Raw genomic sequence first — 12,495 nt, forward strand, 5'->3', positions numbered from 1 at the left:
AAAATTCAAGCACCCTAACAGATCCGAGCCTACAAAATTGATTATGTCGAAATCCAATCATTCTAAAAGATCATGAAGAACACGGGTAATTTGTCAAAATTGCAACTACCAATTTTAATTGAATCGTTTAAATTGCATATATATATATATATATATATATATGTCCACCATTAATGGTGGACTGAAGATCCCCCTCCCTCTTTCGATTCCTTCTCTTTTTTAGATTCGACTCGTGCTTCAAATCTTCTAGTTTAGAGGTTTGACGGAGTCCGCCATTAATGGTGGACTGAACCGAGAGGAAGAGAGTTAGGATTTGAGGTAAAATGAGGAGAAGAGAGAAGAGAGAAATCTGAAACGAAGGAGAAGAGAGAAACGAAGGAGAAGAGAGAAGAGAGAAGGGTTTGAGTTAGAGAAATTTGAAACGAAGGAGAAGAGAGGAGAGAAATCTGTGATTTTGGCTCGGGGAGGTGTTTAGAATTTGTAAAAGTATTGAGTGAAATTATTCACACGTGGGTTATTAATATGTTAAATAGATCTGCGCCATTAGATCTATCGTGATCCAATGATCCATATAATTTGTCTGGATCTTTGTCCCAAATTTTGTCTATTGATCCCTTCCCTATATATATATATGGGAAATGTTCAGCAACAAACATTTTGGCAAAACATTTTTCAAAACATGGGTTAGAGGTTTTGGAATGGGCTGATTTTTGGTGAGGATGATGTCTACGGTGAGGAGATCATCCTCACAAAAAATCAGCCCATTCCAAAACTTCTAACCCCATCAAAAATGATTTACAAAAAATGGATGGTCCACGATTTTTCAACTTGTAAACTGGGGCTAGAAGTTTTGGAATGGGCTGATTTTTGGTGAAGATGATCTCCTCACCGTAGAGATCATCCTCACCAAAAATCAGCCCATTCCAAAACCTCTAACTCATGTTTTGAAAAATGTTTTGCCAAAATGTTTGTCAAAATGTTTGTTGCTGAACGGGACCCTATATATATATATTATAATTTTTTTTAGAGTCGTGCTGGGGTGACACAGTATTTATTGTGATTTTCACAATTCTGACGTGGACATGCATACATAACCGTAGATGGTTTTACTCATATCGCAAAGAAATACATCTATGGTTATGTGCACATCCCACGTCAAACTTGTGAGAATCGTAGTAAATACTTTTTGTCATTTCAACATTTTTTTTTTTTTTTTAATCTATTGGGTTTTCCAATAGATTAAGAATCATGATGGAGTGACACAAGATTTACTTTGATTCTCACAATTCTAATGTGAACATGCGTATATAACCGTACATGGTTTTTACTCGTATTGCGAGGAAACACATCTATGGTTATGTGCACGTCCCACGTCAAACTTGTGAGAATCATAGTAAATTATTTTTGTCATTTCAACCTTTTCCATAGATTAGTGAGGCCTTTCATCTCTCTCTCTCTCTCTCTCTGTATGATGGTTTTGGATCAATCTCCTAAATTTTAAAAATTTCTTTATCCAACATCAACAAAGATAGGATCAGACTCAGAATCAATCTAGACAATTTTGGATCAATATTAGAATTCAAACCTTATCTAATAACAATGGTGTGTGGATAACTAGATCAAATCAAATCCGACTTATAAAATCTAAATAAAATTCATATATATATATATATATACAAAATATGTAATTTAATTTATTTACTTCTCCAATTTTATCGGATTATACCATAATCGGATTGAGACATGGTTGATCCAGAACCGATCCAACAGATTGTCAAATCCGATCCTCATCATAACCCCAATCCTCAATTCAGATCCAAAATTATCATATCACAATGGATTCAAGTTCACATATGATCTAATCCATTGACATCCCTAATTAACTAATAAATAACAAAATCATAAGAGGGTTAAAAATTTTAACATTTACAAAATGAAATCTATTCTTTTAAAAATTATCCAAAATGATTTAAGTGGTTGAACAATCTTACATTTTAGTAACTCGGTAGATTGTCCAACATTTTAATGTGTTAGCATACATTATTTTACCAAAAATACCCTTCCAATGATTAAAATGTTCGACTGTTCAATAATTTAATAACTTGCTTTTAACACCCCAAAAATTTAACCTCCACTAGACAATCCAGTCAATTACTAAAATACCCTTCCAATGATTAAAATGTTGGACTGCCTTGCGTCTTAATGTGTTTTGGTAAATTTTGAAAGAAATAATTATTTTTTTAAATATTAAAATATTTAACCTTTTTAAAGTAATTTTCCCCCAAATCAAACGTCATTTTTACCAATTTCTCTTTTAACGTCAGCAATACGTTTGATGTTTTACCTCAAACGTCGTTTGAGAAGAACATTTTCCAAAAAGAAAAAGAAAAAGAACAAAAGCAAGATGCCAAAAAGAAGAAGGTTTAAGAATGTCAAACAGGAAAAAGCCGGTCAAAAGATCCAAAATACAACACCCAATTACACTAATAGTCTGACGAGTCCGATTTGAAGAAATCCTCCTCGTTACAAGACACGTGGCGTTTTTATTATTATTTTACTCTCTACATTCAGGAAATTTTAAAATACATTTATAAAATGCCACGTGTAATTCAATGGAGAGGTTTCTTCAAAATTTTGAAGCAGCTTACCCGCTTCAAAGTTTTTTCCCACTCACACCTACTGTCACTGTACTCTCTCTCTCTCTCTCTTCATTAGTTTTGCATCTAAGCAAAGGAAAGTGTTTCTGTAACTGTAGTTTTAATCACTTTTGTTCTTCTTCTTGAGATTTTCTTGGTTTCGGAGCTTAGGTTGTCTCCACACCAGCAATGAATTTCTCCAAATCAGCTTTATTAGCTCTGTATTTGGCAGATTTACAGAGTTTCCAGTCCAAATCGAGATGATTAAACATCTCGAGAGCGAGATCTCTCGTCTCTATCTGGTTTTTGAAACCTCGAGATTTCAAAAGTAATGGAAGAAATTCAATCTCAATCTGATAACTATCGATCTTCATCTTCATCTGCAAGTAGTCCACCAAGTAAGGTTCCTTCAAGTAATCTCTACTATTTGCGAAAACCTGGTTCGTTTCGACAACCAATCTCGTTCGAGGATTCTCCCGATTGGGAGGACACTGAGATCGATGTACACGTGGAAGAAGGTGATGGTGATGGTGACGCGGACGATTCGATCAATGTCGCAACCACAACAATTTCCCCAGTTCCTTCGAAGTTCAACAGTGGATCATTCACCTCCGTACAATTGCCAGAGTGTTCAGCTGTTCGAAAAATTGTTGGGGCAACGGTTGTTTGGAAGGATTTGACCGTTACGATTAAGGGAAAGAGGAGATATTCTGATAAGGTTGTGAAGAGTTCGAATGGTTACGCTTTGTCTGGGACGCTTACGGTAATCATGGGTCCTGCGAAATCGGGGAAATCGACACTTCTAAGGGCGATTGCAGGTTTGCATTTGTAAAGTTTGAATTTTTTCTGAATTTGTGGGTTTAATTTGTATTTTTGGAGGTTTAGAACTGAAATATGGTTTGGTTTTTTGTTAATTATAGGGAGATTGCGCGATTCAGATAAAATGTATGGTGAAGTGTTTGTTAATGGGGCAAATTCACGCTTGCCATATGGATCCTATGTAAGTTGGCTTGATAATTTTAATTCATGTTTTGAGGTGAATTTTATTTCAACTTAGGCATATTTGTAATCGAAACTGATCTTCTGTGTCAATTTTAGGCCTTTGTCTATTATCTTGTTATATTGTTCATTTTGTTTTAGTTTTAGAGCTGTGCTAGGGTAGTCATGAAGAACAGACTTGAGATTTGCGCCATTGTATTCTAAATCCAAGGGCTTAGCTTGAATTTGAATTGATGCACACTCAAGAATTTAAGATCAAACAATGTAGAACTAAGGACCGCCATGGTCCCAAGGGACCACTCTTTAAACATTCTCCTTTTTGTGAAGGGTGTACTAGTAGTCATCCAATATCATTGGACTTCAAAAGTACTTTTTAATTTCATCTTGCATTTCTTCCTTAAAATTGAAATCTTATAAAATTATCAAAAAATTGGTAATGTCCTGAATTATTAAAGCATCAACTAATGTCATTTACAACAACTCAAAAAACAAGATCCTTCACCATTTAGGCCATCGAAAAATATTTGATCATCTTCATGTTGTGTATTCTGATCCAAGTGTAAAATCTCCAACATATTTATCCTTTTTATCCCGTTGTTTGTTGCTATAAATCCGTAGGCCAAAAAGCTAGATTTCTAGTGTTATCACATTATTTGGTCGCATTTCATTAATATGTCAAACATCTTATGCTTGATTCGTATTGTGTTTATCCCATAGTTTTTACTACCAAACAATAAATCATCTTGCTTTTTAGTATTTAATAAAATTTCAAAATAATAATAATAATAATAATAATAGGGGGTCTAGAGGGAAGTCCATAGATTGGATGGAAGGATCACTTGATCAGGAAATGTTTTTAGGGAGATATTTGGGGTGGGGCCTGTTGAGATATCTTGAGTGTGACCCATCAAATGATGCCCACAAACCCTTCTGTTCATATATAATACCCATTGTTTCTTTAATCATATCCATTCCATTTATTATTATTTTACATGTATGCAATATTTATTGTTGGTTGATTGAAGGTGTTCACATGAGAACTGTTTTCACTTTGCAGGGATATGTAGAGAGGGAAACCACACTGATTGGATCCCTCACTGTCCGAGAGATGTTATACTACTCGGCACTTTTACAACTTCCTGGGTTCTCTCAAAAGAAAAGTTTAGTAGAGGATGCTATACTTGCTATGTCTTTGGGTGACTATGCAAACAAACTGATTGGTGGCCACTGTTATATGGAAGGTCTTCCTAGTGGTGAGAGAAGGCGTCTCAGCATTGCCAGGGAACTTGTGATGAGGCCACACATCTTATTTATAGACGAACCACTTTATCATCTTGACAGGTTCCTATGTCATTCTTACCCAATTTTGAATTTGGTTTAGAATGACTTCGTGTCCAAGGTGATCTAAGGTACCCATCTTGTAAAGCACAAGGATGGGAAAACAACTGCATGGCAGGCATTTAGTGCACATGAGTTTGGAGTGTAGGATGGGCCATTTGATGTGACCAAGTATAAACTCCAGGGAGTTGACCTGATAGGATGATCCAAATGTTTCAATGTATTGTTAGTATTGTATTGTAGGGTTGACTCTTGGCCTAGAAGAAGTTCTCTTATATAGGTCTCAATGAAATGGGGGCCACCCTATCCTCCCCTCTGCACATACACATTTGATACTGATCTGTTGGTCCATCTCCCCTCTATCGTGATAAAAATTTTGTGCTGGGTTGTTTTTTTGGTTGTCCTATTTTTGTTTAACAGTAACTTTTCCTTTCTTTTTTTGTCTTTTCTTTGCTTTTAAGTAACAATTTCTTTTCCTTCTGTTCAGTGTATCTGCGCTTCTGATGATGGTAACATTAAAGAAACTTGCGAGCACTGGGTGCACTGTTGTTTTCACCTTGTACCAGAGCAGCACAGAAGTATTTGGCCTCTTTGACAGGATTTGTCTGCTTTCAAATGGAAATACACTCTTTTTCGGAGAAACAATGGCTTGTCTGCAGGTTTATATTCTTATGGATTTGATGTGTTTTTCTCTGTTGACTTCAATTTGCATAAAGAACTTGATAACCCACAATTATTGAACCATTTTCTAATTTTTGGGGTCACTTGTTTTGCTTTCGTTGAGGATCATTTCTTTATTTGTACCAGTGGAGGAAAATAACTTGGCATCTTTTTTATTGCTATGTAGCACTTTGCAAATGCTGGATTCGCTTGCCCAATTATGCAAAGTCCCTCTGATCATTTTATGCGTGCAATAAATACAGATTTTGACAGGATCATAGCCATGTTCAAAAATTGGCAGGTAAACATCTTTGGGGAATTCTAAGGCCCGAGTCTTCTACCCTTCACTAAGATTTAAAGGCAGTATGACCACGCTACTGTTACTTGTATCGTACACCTAGGAAATCTCTGCAAAATTTGGGTTCAGACGCATAGCTCAGTTGGTTCAACAGAATGTCAAACAACTTTGAGGTTGTGGGTTCAAGTCCGGCTTGCCCATCCAAAAAAAAAAATTATATATATATATTGGGCTTAGACCCATAGCTCAGTTGGTTTGACACATTGCAAAACAACTTTAAGGTTGTGGGTTCAAGTCCAGCTTACTCAAAAAAAAGGGCTTAAACCCATAGCTCAGTTGGTTTCACACATGTCCTGCTTACCAATAAATAATAATAATAATAATAATAATAAAATTGGGTGAATGAACCATCTTATCTAAATTAATCTTTAGTACAAATAATTGTTAGTTGGTGTCTTCTTTTGTATTGCAAAAGATTTTCTTATGTATACATGACAAAGAAGGGAACAACCATTTTGACAGGATGACCATGGTGATTTTTCATCAGTGAATATGGACACTGCTGTTGCGATACGTACTCTTGAAGCAACATATAAGTCATCAAGTGAGGCTGCTGCGGTTGAGTCTATGATACTAAAACTCACCGACAAGGTACCATTATTACTACTAATAAATCCTTTCTCTGGACTATTATTACGGTGTTCTTTTTTGTAATTATGTTTGTTTGCAAAGCGGCCTTGAAATATTAAGTAAAAGACTAAATGGTTTTACAGCTTGCCCAAGATAATTATTAGTCAAAATTCCATCCTCCTCTCCCTCCTTATACAGATGCACAGTTGCACACCTTTTCTTTCCCCAATCATTTGTGGATTTGTGCACCCAGGCGACAATTTTTATGTCCATCTATCCATAATGCACATGAACTGCCTACATCTGTCTAATGCAGTTTATTTGGCCTAAAAGCAATCTATCTCTTGCTTCACCTATTCATCAACCAATATATCTATCCGACCATCCATTTTCTTCTTCTGGTGAATGGATATCCATCGACCAATATATCTGTCTAGGTGCTCTTTTGATCATATTTTATTGCTTATCTCTTATCTCTTATCTCTTTTTCTTTTTCTTAGTTTCCTTTTTAAACTATTTCCATATTTTTCTATACTTACCATTTGAACGAGAAAATGGTTTTGATATATGACATATTTAATGTATACTTCACTGTTAGTTGGATCATTACATTGGCTGGACTATAATTACTTATTGAAAAAATTACATTAGCAAGACCATGCTTATTACAGGAAAAAAAAAGGACTTGCCAATATGTTCGCTCTCTTGACTTCTTGGTCTAGAAAATCTCCTGTTTTATCTTCAATTGAATTTTTGTAGGAAGGTCCACTCCTCAAAAGCAAGGGCATGGCTGGTAGTGCTACACGAATTGCGGTTCTAACATGGAGGTCTCTATTAATTATGTCAAGGGAATGGAAGTACTTTTGGCTTCGGTTGATTCTTTACATGTTTCTCTCGCTCTGTGTTGGCACAACATTCTCCAATCTAGGGCATTCTTTGTCGTCTGTAGCGGTGAGTTACTTAAAAAATGAATGTTATGTATCACATTAAGTTGGCTGACAATAATCTTTAAAAAGGTTAAATTCCATTTTCTACGCTTAGTAATCATCTGCACAGGTATATATGTATATCAAAATGTACTTACTATGCCAAGTGTTTGACCTGGCCGGATGCTTATGTGCTCACTTGGTCCAGTTTGGCCATGCAGATGTTTCTTTTTGTCCATGCCACACCCATTCCCTACTATGGTTTCCCATATGTAACAGCCCTTTAGTATTTTAAATTAAATTTTTTACTGGAAAAAGGTGAAAGTACCTTCCTTTGTTTTGCCATGTGGCAGATGTTTAGTAGGAAACTTTCCATTGAGGAAGAGAGTGAGGTGGTTAAACATGTGGGGCCCTTTGGGCATGCTACCTCAGCTGCCACATTTGAAGATGCTTTCACATCAGTTGGGTGCCTATCAGGGTTACTGCTTAGTTCCCAGGCACCCCACCTTTAACAAGAATGACATGGACACATATGGACACAAAATGAATTATCCTACCTCTTATTGGACCCACTGAACCCTATGAATATGACGTGATACTTCAATGCATGTTGCATACATCACAAGAGCATCCAAGATCTTCTAATGACAACCTTTACTCTTTTGAAGATGTTTTACTTTTGCATGATATGTAGTCATGATTCTGTATACATCCACATTACATATCCATGTACTTTAAAGCTGATTTAACATTTATAAAGTCATGGTTGCTTATCAGAAAACACACAGAACATCAACTTGAAGTCATACTCATTTTCTTTGTTCTGCCTCTTAAATTGCAGGTTAGAGTTGCAGCAATTTTTGTATTTGTATCATTTACTTCACTACTAAGCATTGCTGGAATACCCTCTCATATAAAGGAAATCAAGGTAATTTTGACTCACTATTTTGCTTAATATTAACTCATAGGATGGGATCAAGGAAAAGTTGCCTGTGCATTGTAAAGTTCAGAAGTTTATTACTCCGTTCATGTATCATTTTGAGAATTGAGGTCACTATGTTTATTTTCTCGGGATGCATAATAGTTTTCATTTCTCTCTTTTCCTGATAATTTTGTACATAAAGCGTAGTACCCTTTGGGAAGGTGTTTGGATCCTCTATCAGTGCATGACAGGTCTGTCACTAGTGAGGTTACTTACATAAATGACTTTAGGGCATAAAGTAGTATTGAAGACTATCCAATACAACTGTGGGTTCAGGTATTTCAACCAAGTCTTGTTGACATATAGGAAATAATTTGAAGTGCCAACTTAGCTTAGTTTGTAAGACGCGTGGAGTGTTGTTCTCACTTCCTAGGTTCAAACCCCCCCCCCCTTCGAACCCAACTTCACTTGCTAAACACTAACCATTTACCTATAATAAATAAATGGAGAAAAATATTAAGATAGGAAATTTTCCATGTTGTGTGAACATGGTTTAATTCAGGTTGGGAAATGTTTGGTACTGGAGAACCACACATCCCATATTAGTTCTAAAAATGGTTAGTAAGAAACTAGCAGTCCTATCTTGGAAATATGTTTGCTTGAACTAGAATTTTCTTTATTGAGCTAAGATATGTGTTTTCTTTTTAAGATGCATTATTACTTGTCATCATTATTTATGCTTTTACTGTAAATGAATAATCTGTTCTGCTTTCTAATTTTGCAGATATACGCCCATGAAGAATCAAATCAGCATTCAGGAGCATTAGTTTTCTTGCTCGGGAACCTTCTCTCCAGCATCCCGTTTCTCTTCCTCATCTCCTTTTCGTCAAGTCTTGTCTTCTATTTTCTTTTGGGGCTGCGGGACGAGTTCAGTTTGGTGATGTACTTTGTACTGAATTTCTTCATGTGCCTCCTAGCGAACGAAGGACTCATGCTGGTTGTTGCTTCTATTTGGCAAGAAGTTTTCTGGAGCATTTTGACTATGGTGTCTATACACGTGAGTGTCGCTCATTATCTTGATAACTTGCTAAGCTAAATCTTGATCGGGTTAAAATATGAGAGATTTTATTGCCACACCAACTTTTACTAAGAGCACCCCAATTCATATGAAATCACCAAAGAATTAGCACAGATCTTGGGTTGCTCTTACAAAAGTTGGTGTGGCAATATAAGCTCTCATTATTTGGCTGACTTGGGTGCAGTCTGGAAAATTTTTCTTTGTTTTAGGGTGCCAACACATATTGCTTACATCAATATATCATAAATGCGACGATTACTAAGAGAACCGAAGCTGGCTAGGCCTAGCAAATAGAGTCCTAACCAGTTTTGGTGTTGGCCAAAGTCATGTAATGAAACAAAGATCTAATTTCTTGATTTTGATGTCATCTCCAGTTAGATTTATTATTTTGTTAGATGACATTATTGATTTTTACGTAACAATAATCCATTGAAGCTTGATAAGCCAACTTTGTTTTTAAAACCTGAGCTTATTGTTTCTGCAACTGAGTTTAGTTTCTGTTGGGTTCATAGATGATAATCCACTGATCCCCTTAACTTGGCCGGGTACTTCTATAGATCCATTATTCCATGCTTGCTTATTCTGAAAGCTAATGTTTCTGTTTTTTAGGTGATAATGATGCTTGTCGCAGGCTACTTCCGAATCCGAGATGCATTGCCCAGACCAGTATGGACATACCCATTGTCTTATATTGCTTTCCACACATACTCTATCCAGGCAAGCAATGTCCTGATCCTTACCGCTATAATATATATGTATCTATATATATATATATATTTTGTTTTGAACATTTTAAATCTTATTGAACAAAGGGATAGGTCAAGAAGATCGGCCTGTTAGAAGAAACCCAAAATACTCAAGCAAGCATTGGCAAAGAAAACAGACCTATTTCTTACTACAAACTAGCTCACATAGACAATAAGGCCGTAAAAAGGAAACCCTTAAAAACTCTTTGAAAGGTTTACATTAAAAGAAAATTAAAGCTAGAACGCTGATGATGACTTCCTTACCATTATTTCAAGAGTCCAACTAACCTTACTAAGTAGGATTTCAACTCTTACCAAGTGTCGTTGACCTCACCTTGTCGCATCCAAAAATATGATCCGATCACACAGAGGTTTAGAGGCCAAAATTCCATGAACTTTGAAAATTCAAAAAGAAATTATTTTTCACTGTTGAATTTTAATTTTAAATTTGGGAGTTTCGTGGAAGTTCAGTAGCCGTCCATTTTCAAAACCTTGGATCCGGCCCAAAAAATTGTACTTTTTTATTTTGGATCTGAGTTTTTCAATGAAATCTAGAGGGCTGTGGTGTTGGATTGCCAATGTGGTAATCCATTTGAGCAAAACAACCCTTAGTTAGACTTAAAATCTTACTAAGTTAGAAAGGAAAATGTTTAACTCAATTTTGAAATAGAAGTGCAGTCACGTTACCCATTCACACTACCTTCTGATGTTTCTCGGTTATCTTTGTTTATGTTAATAGGGGCTACTGGAAAACGAATATGTTGGGACTTCCTTTGCTCTTGGGCAAGTAAGGAATATTTCCGGGGTTCAGGCACTCCACGAGGCTTACAACATCTCTCCTAATTATAATGCAAAGTGGGGAAATTTACTGATCCTGTTTCTGATGGCGGTTGGATATCGCATTATTTTGTTTGTATTACTACGTTTTCGTGTAAGTAAGAACGTAGTGTCGTGTAGGTTATACGGGTATAATAGGAATAAGGCAAGGTGAATGTTTTAATACTATTGGGCAATGTAGCTTGTATTTGTATTTTTTCTTTTTTGTTTCTGTTCTATTTCCAATCTGCTATTTGAAATCAGAAACTTTCTACCATAATAGATGATTTTTTAGCAAAATATATTACAGCTTTCTGATTTAGGATTTCTGGTGATTTATTATTATTATTATTTACTTTTCTTACTTATGTAGCCTGAAAGATACAAGACATGTACACTTATCAAAGCATGCTTTAATATTTTGCGGGATACTGTTTTAAATAACTTCTCAGCTTCCAGCACTGTGGATCCAACAATCCTACTGCTCGGTCTCCAATCCATAGAAAGACATAAATTTTGAGTGTTATTTTTGTTGTAGAATTCATATTTTTATTTAATGGGTGTTTTGTGAGGGCAAGACTTGAATTTAATACCTACACTTGAGAATTAGTGGTAAGGTTTTTCTTTTTTGGTGAAACCTAAGTTAAAAAGCAAGTTTCTTTTCTTGTGTCGTTGAAAAATTCGAAGATTCTTTTATTTGCTTTCTCTTGAGAGTTGTAGGGATTATTCTTTAAATGTTTAGTTTCGCATCAAATAGAAATAAGACATATGCACAATTAATAGAAGTTTTCATTTTCCTATTTACTTGAATGTGAATGAAAACGAGATTGGGCATTGTGCGCATGTGGGGTCCAAGACACAATGGGACTACAACACATTGTGTTTGGTTTGGGGGAAATCTGTTGAAAAATCTTAATGCGTGCATGTGCGCTCTCAATAACACACAATGTGTTCCTGTTGGGGTTGGCTCAGCACACACAATGTGTTCTAGACCGTTGGGGTCATCCAACGTATAAAAATGAGCTAATTAAGGCTTAAATGTCTCTTTTATTTATTCTCCTTATCGTTGGGTTTTTCTTTATAAAAGAGAAGTGTGCCATAGAGTTCTATACACAGAAATACATAAATAGAAATTGTGTTCTGATCTCCCTCTTCTTCTCTTTTGTACTTGATTTTATTGCTCATACACCCATCTAACACTCACCAAAAAAACACAATGTTTCCCATATTACCGATTCAAAACTTACTAAACCCTATCGAAATATTTCCACCAAAAAACTCTATTAAGATTCAACCGAACATTTTGTCCTCAGATATTCTACAAAAGATTGTGTTTTGATCCATTTGTGAGGGTTCATTATTCACACAAATCCAATATTTACCTTTTTTTTGTATAAATTAAGCATTTTGATTGATGAAGGTGAGTTTTTATTATTTATTTTCATC

At 35.6% G+C, this 12,495-nt stretch overlaps 1 protein-coding gene across 1 annotated transcript; it reads left to right on the forward strand.

Moving 5' to 3' along the window:
- The first annotated feature begins 2,706 nt into the window (after positions 1-2,706).
- Positions 2,707-11,351, forward strand: LOC147384802 (ABC transporter G family member 3-like). The gene is made up of 11 exons (XM_086426007.1): positions 2,707-3,454; positions 3,557-3,636; positions 4,693-4,976; positions 5,461-5,632; positions 5,821-5,934; positions 6,454-6,582; positions 7,321-7,512; positions 8,329-8,415; positions 9,194-9,466; positions 10,097-10,204; positions 10,973-11,351. Exons 1-11 carry the CDS (start codon positions 2,968-2,970, stop codon positions 11,222-11,224), a joined length of 2,178 nt encoding a protein of 725 aa, XP_086282133.1. The 5' UTR covers positions 2,707-2,967; the 3' UTR covers positions 11,225-11,351.
- The last annotated feature ends 1,144 nt before the right edge of the window (positions 11,352-12,495 follow it).

Source organism: Akebia trifoliata, chromosome 15 (genome assembly GCF_017979445.1).
Source record: "Akebia trifoliata isolate Shusen 1 chromosome 15, ASM1797944v1, whole genome shotgun sequence".
NCBI lineage: Eukaryota > Viridiplantae > Streptophyta > Magnoliopsida > Ranunculales > Lardizabalaceae > Akebia > Akebia trifoliata.

Excerpts from the sequence above, each read along its gene's own strand:
- LOC147384802 (XM_086426007.1), top strand. The coding sequence starts at position 2,968 with ATGGAAGAAATTCAATCTCAATCTGATAACTATCGATCTTCATCTTCA. Across the intron at positions 7,513-8,328 it reads ATTCTTTGTCGTCTGTAGCG|GTTAGAGTTGCAGCAATTTT; the intron begins GTGAGTTACTTA and ends CTTAAATTGCAG. Across the intron at positions 8,416-9,193 it reads CTCATATAAAGGAAATCAAG|ATATACGCCCATGAAGAATC; the intron begins GTAATTTTGACT and ends CTAATTTTGCAG.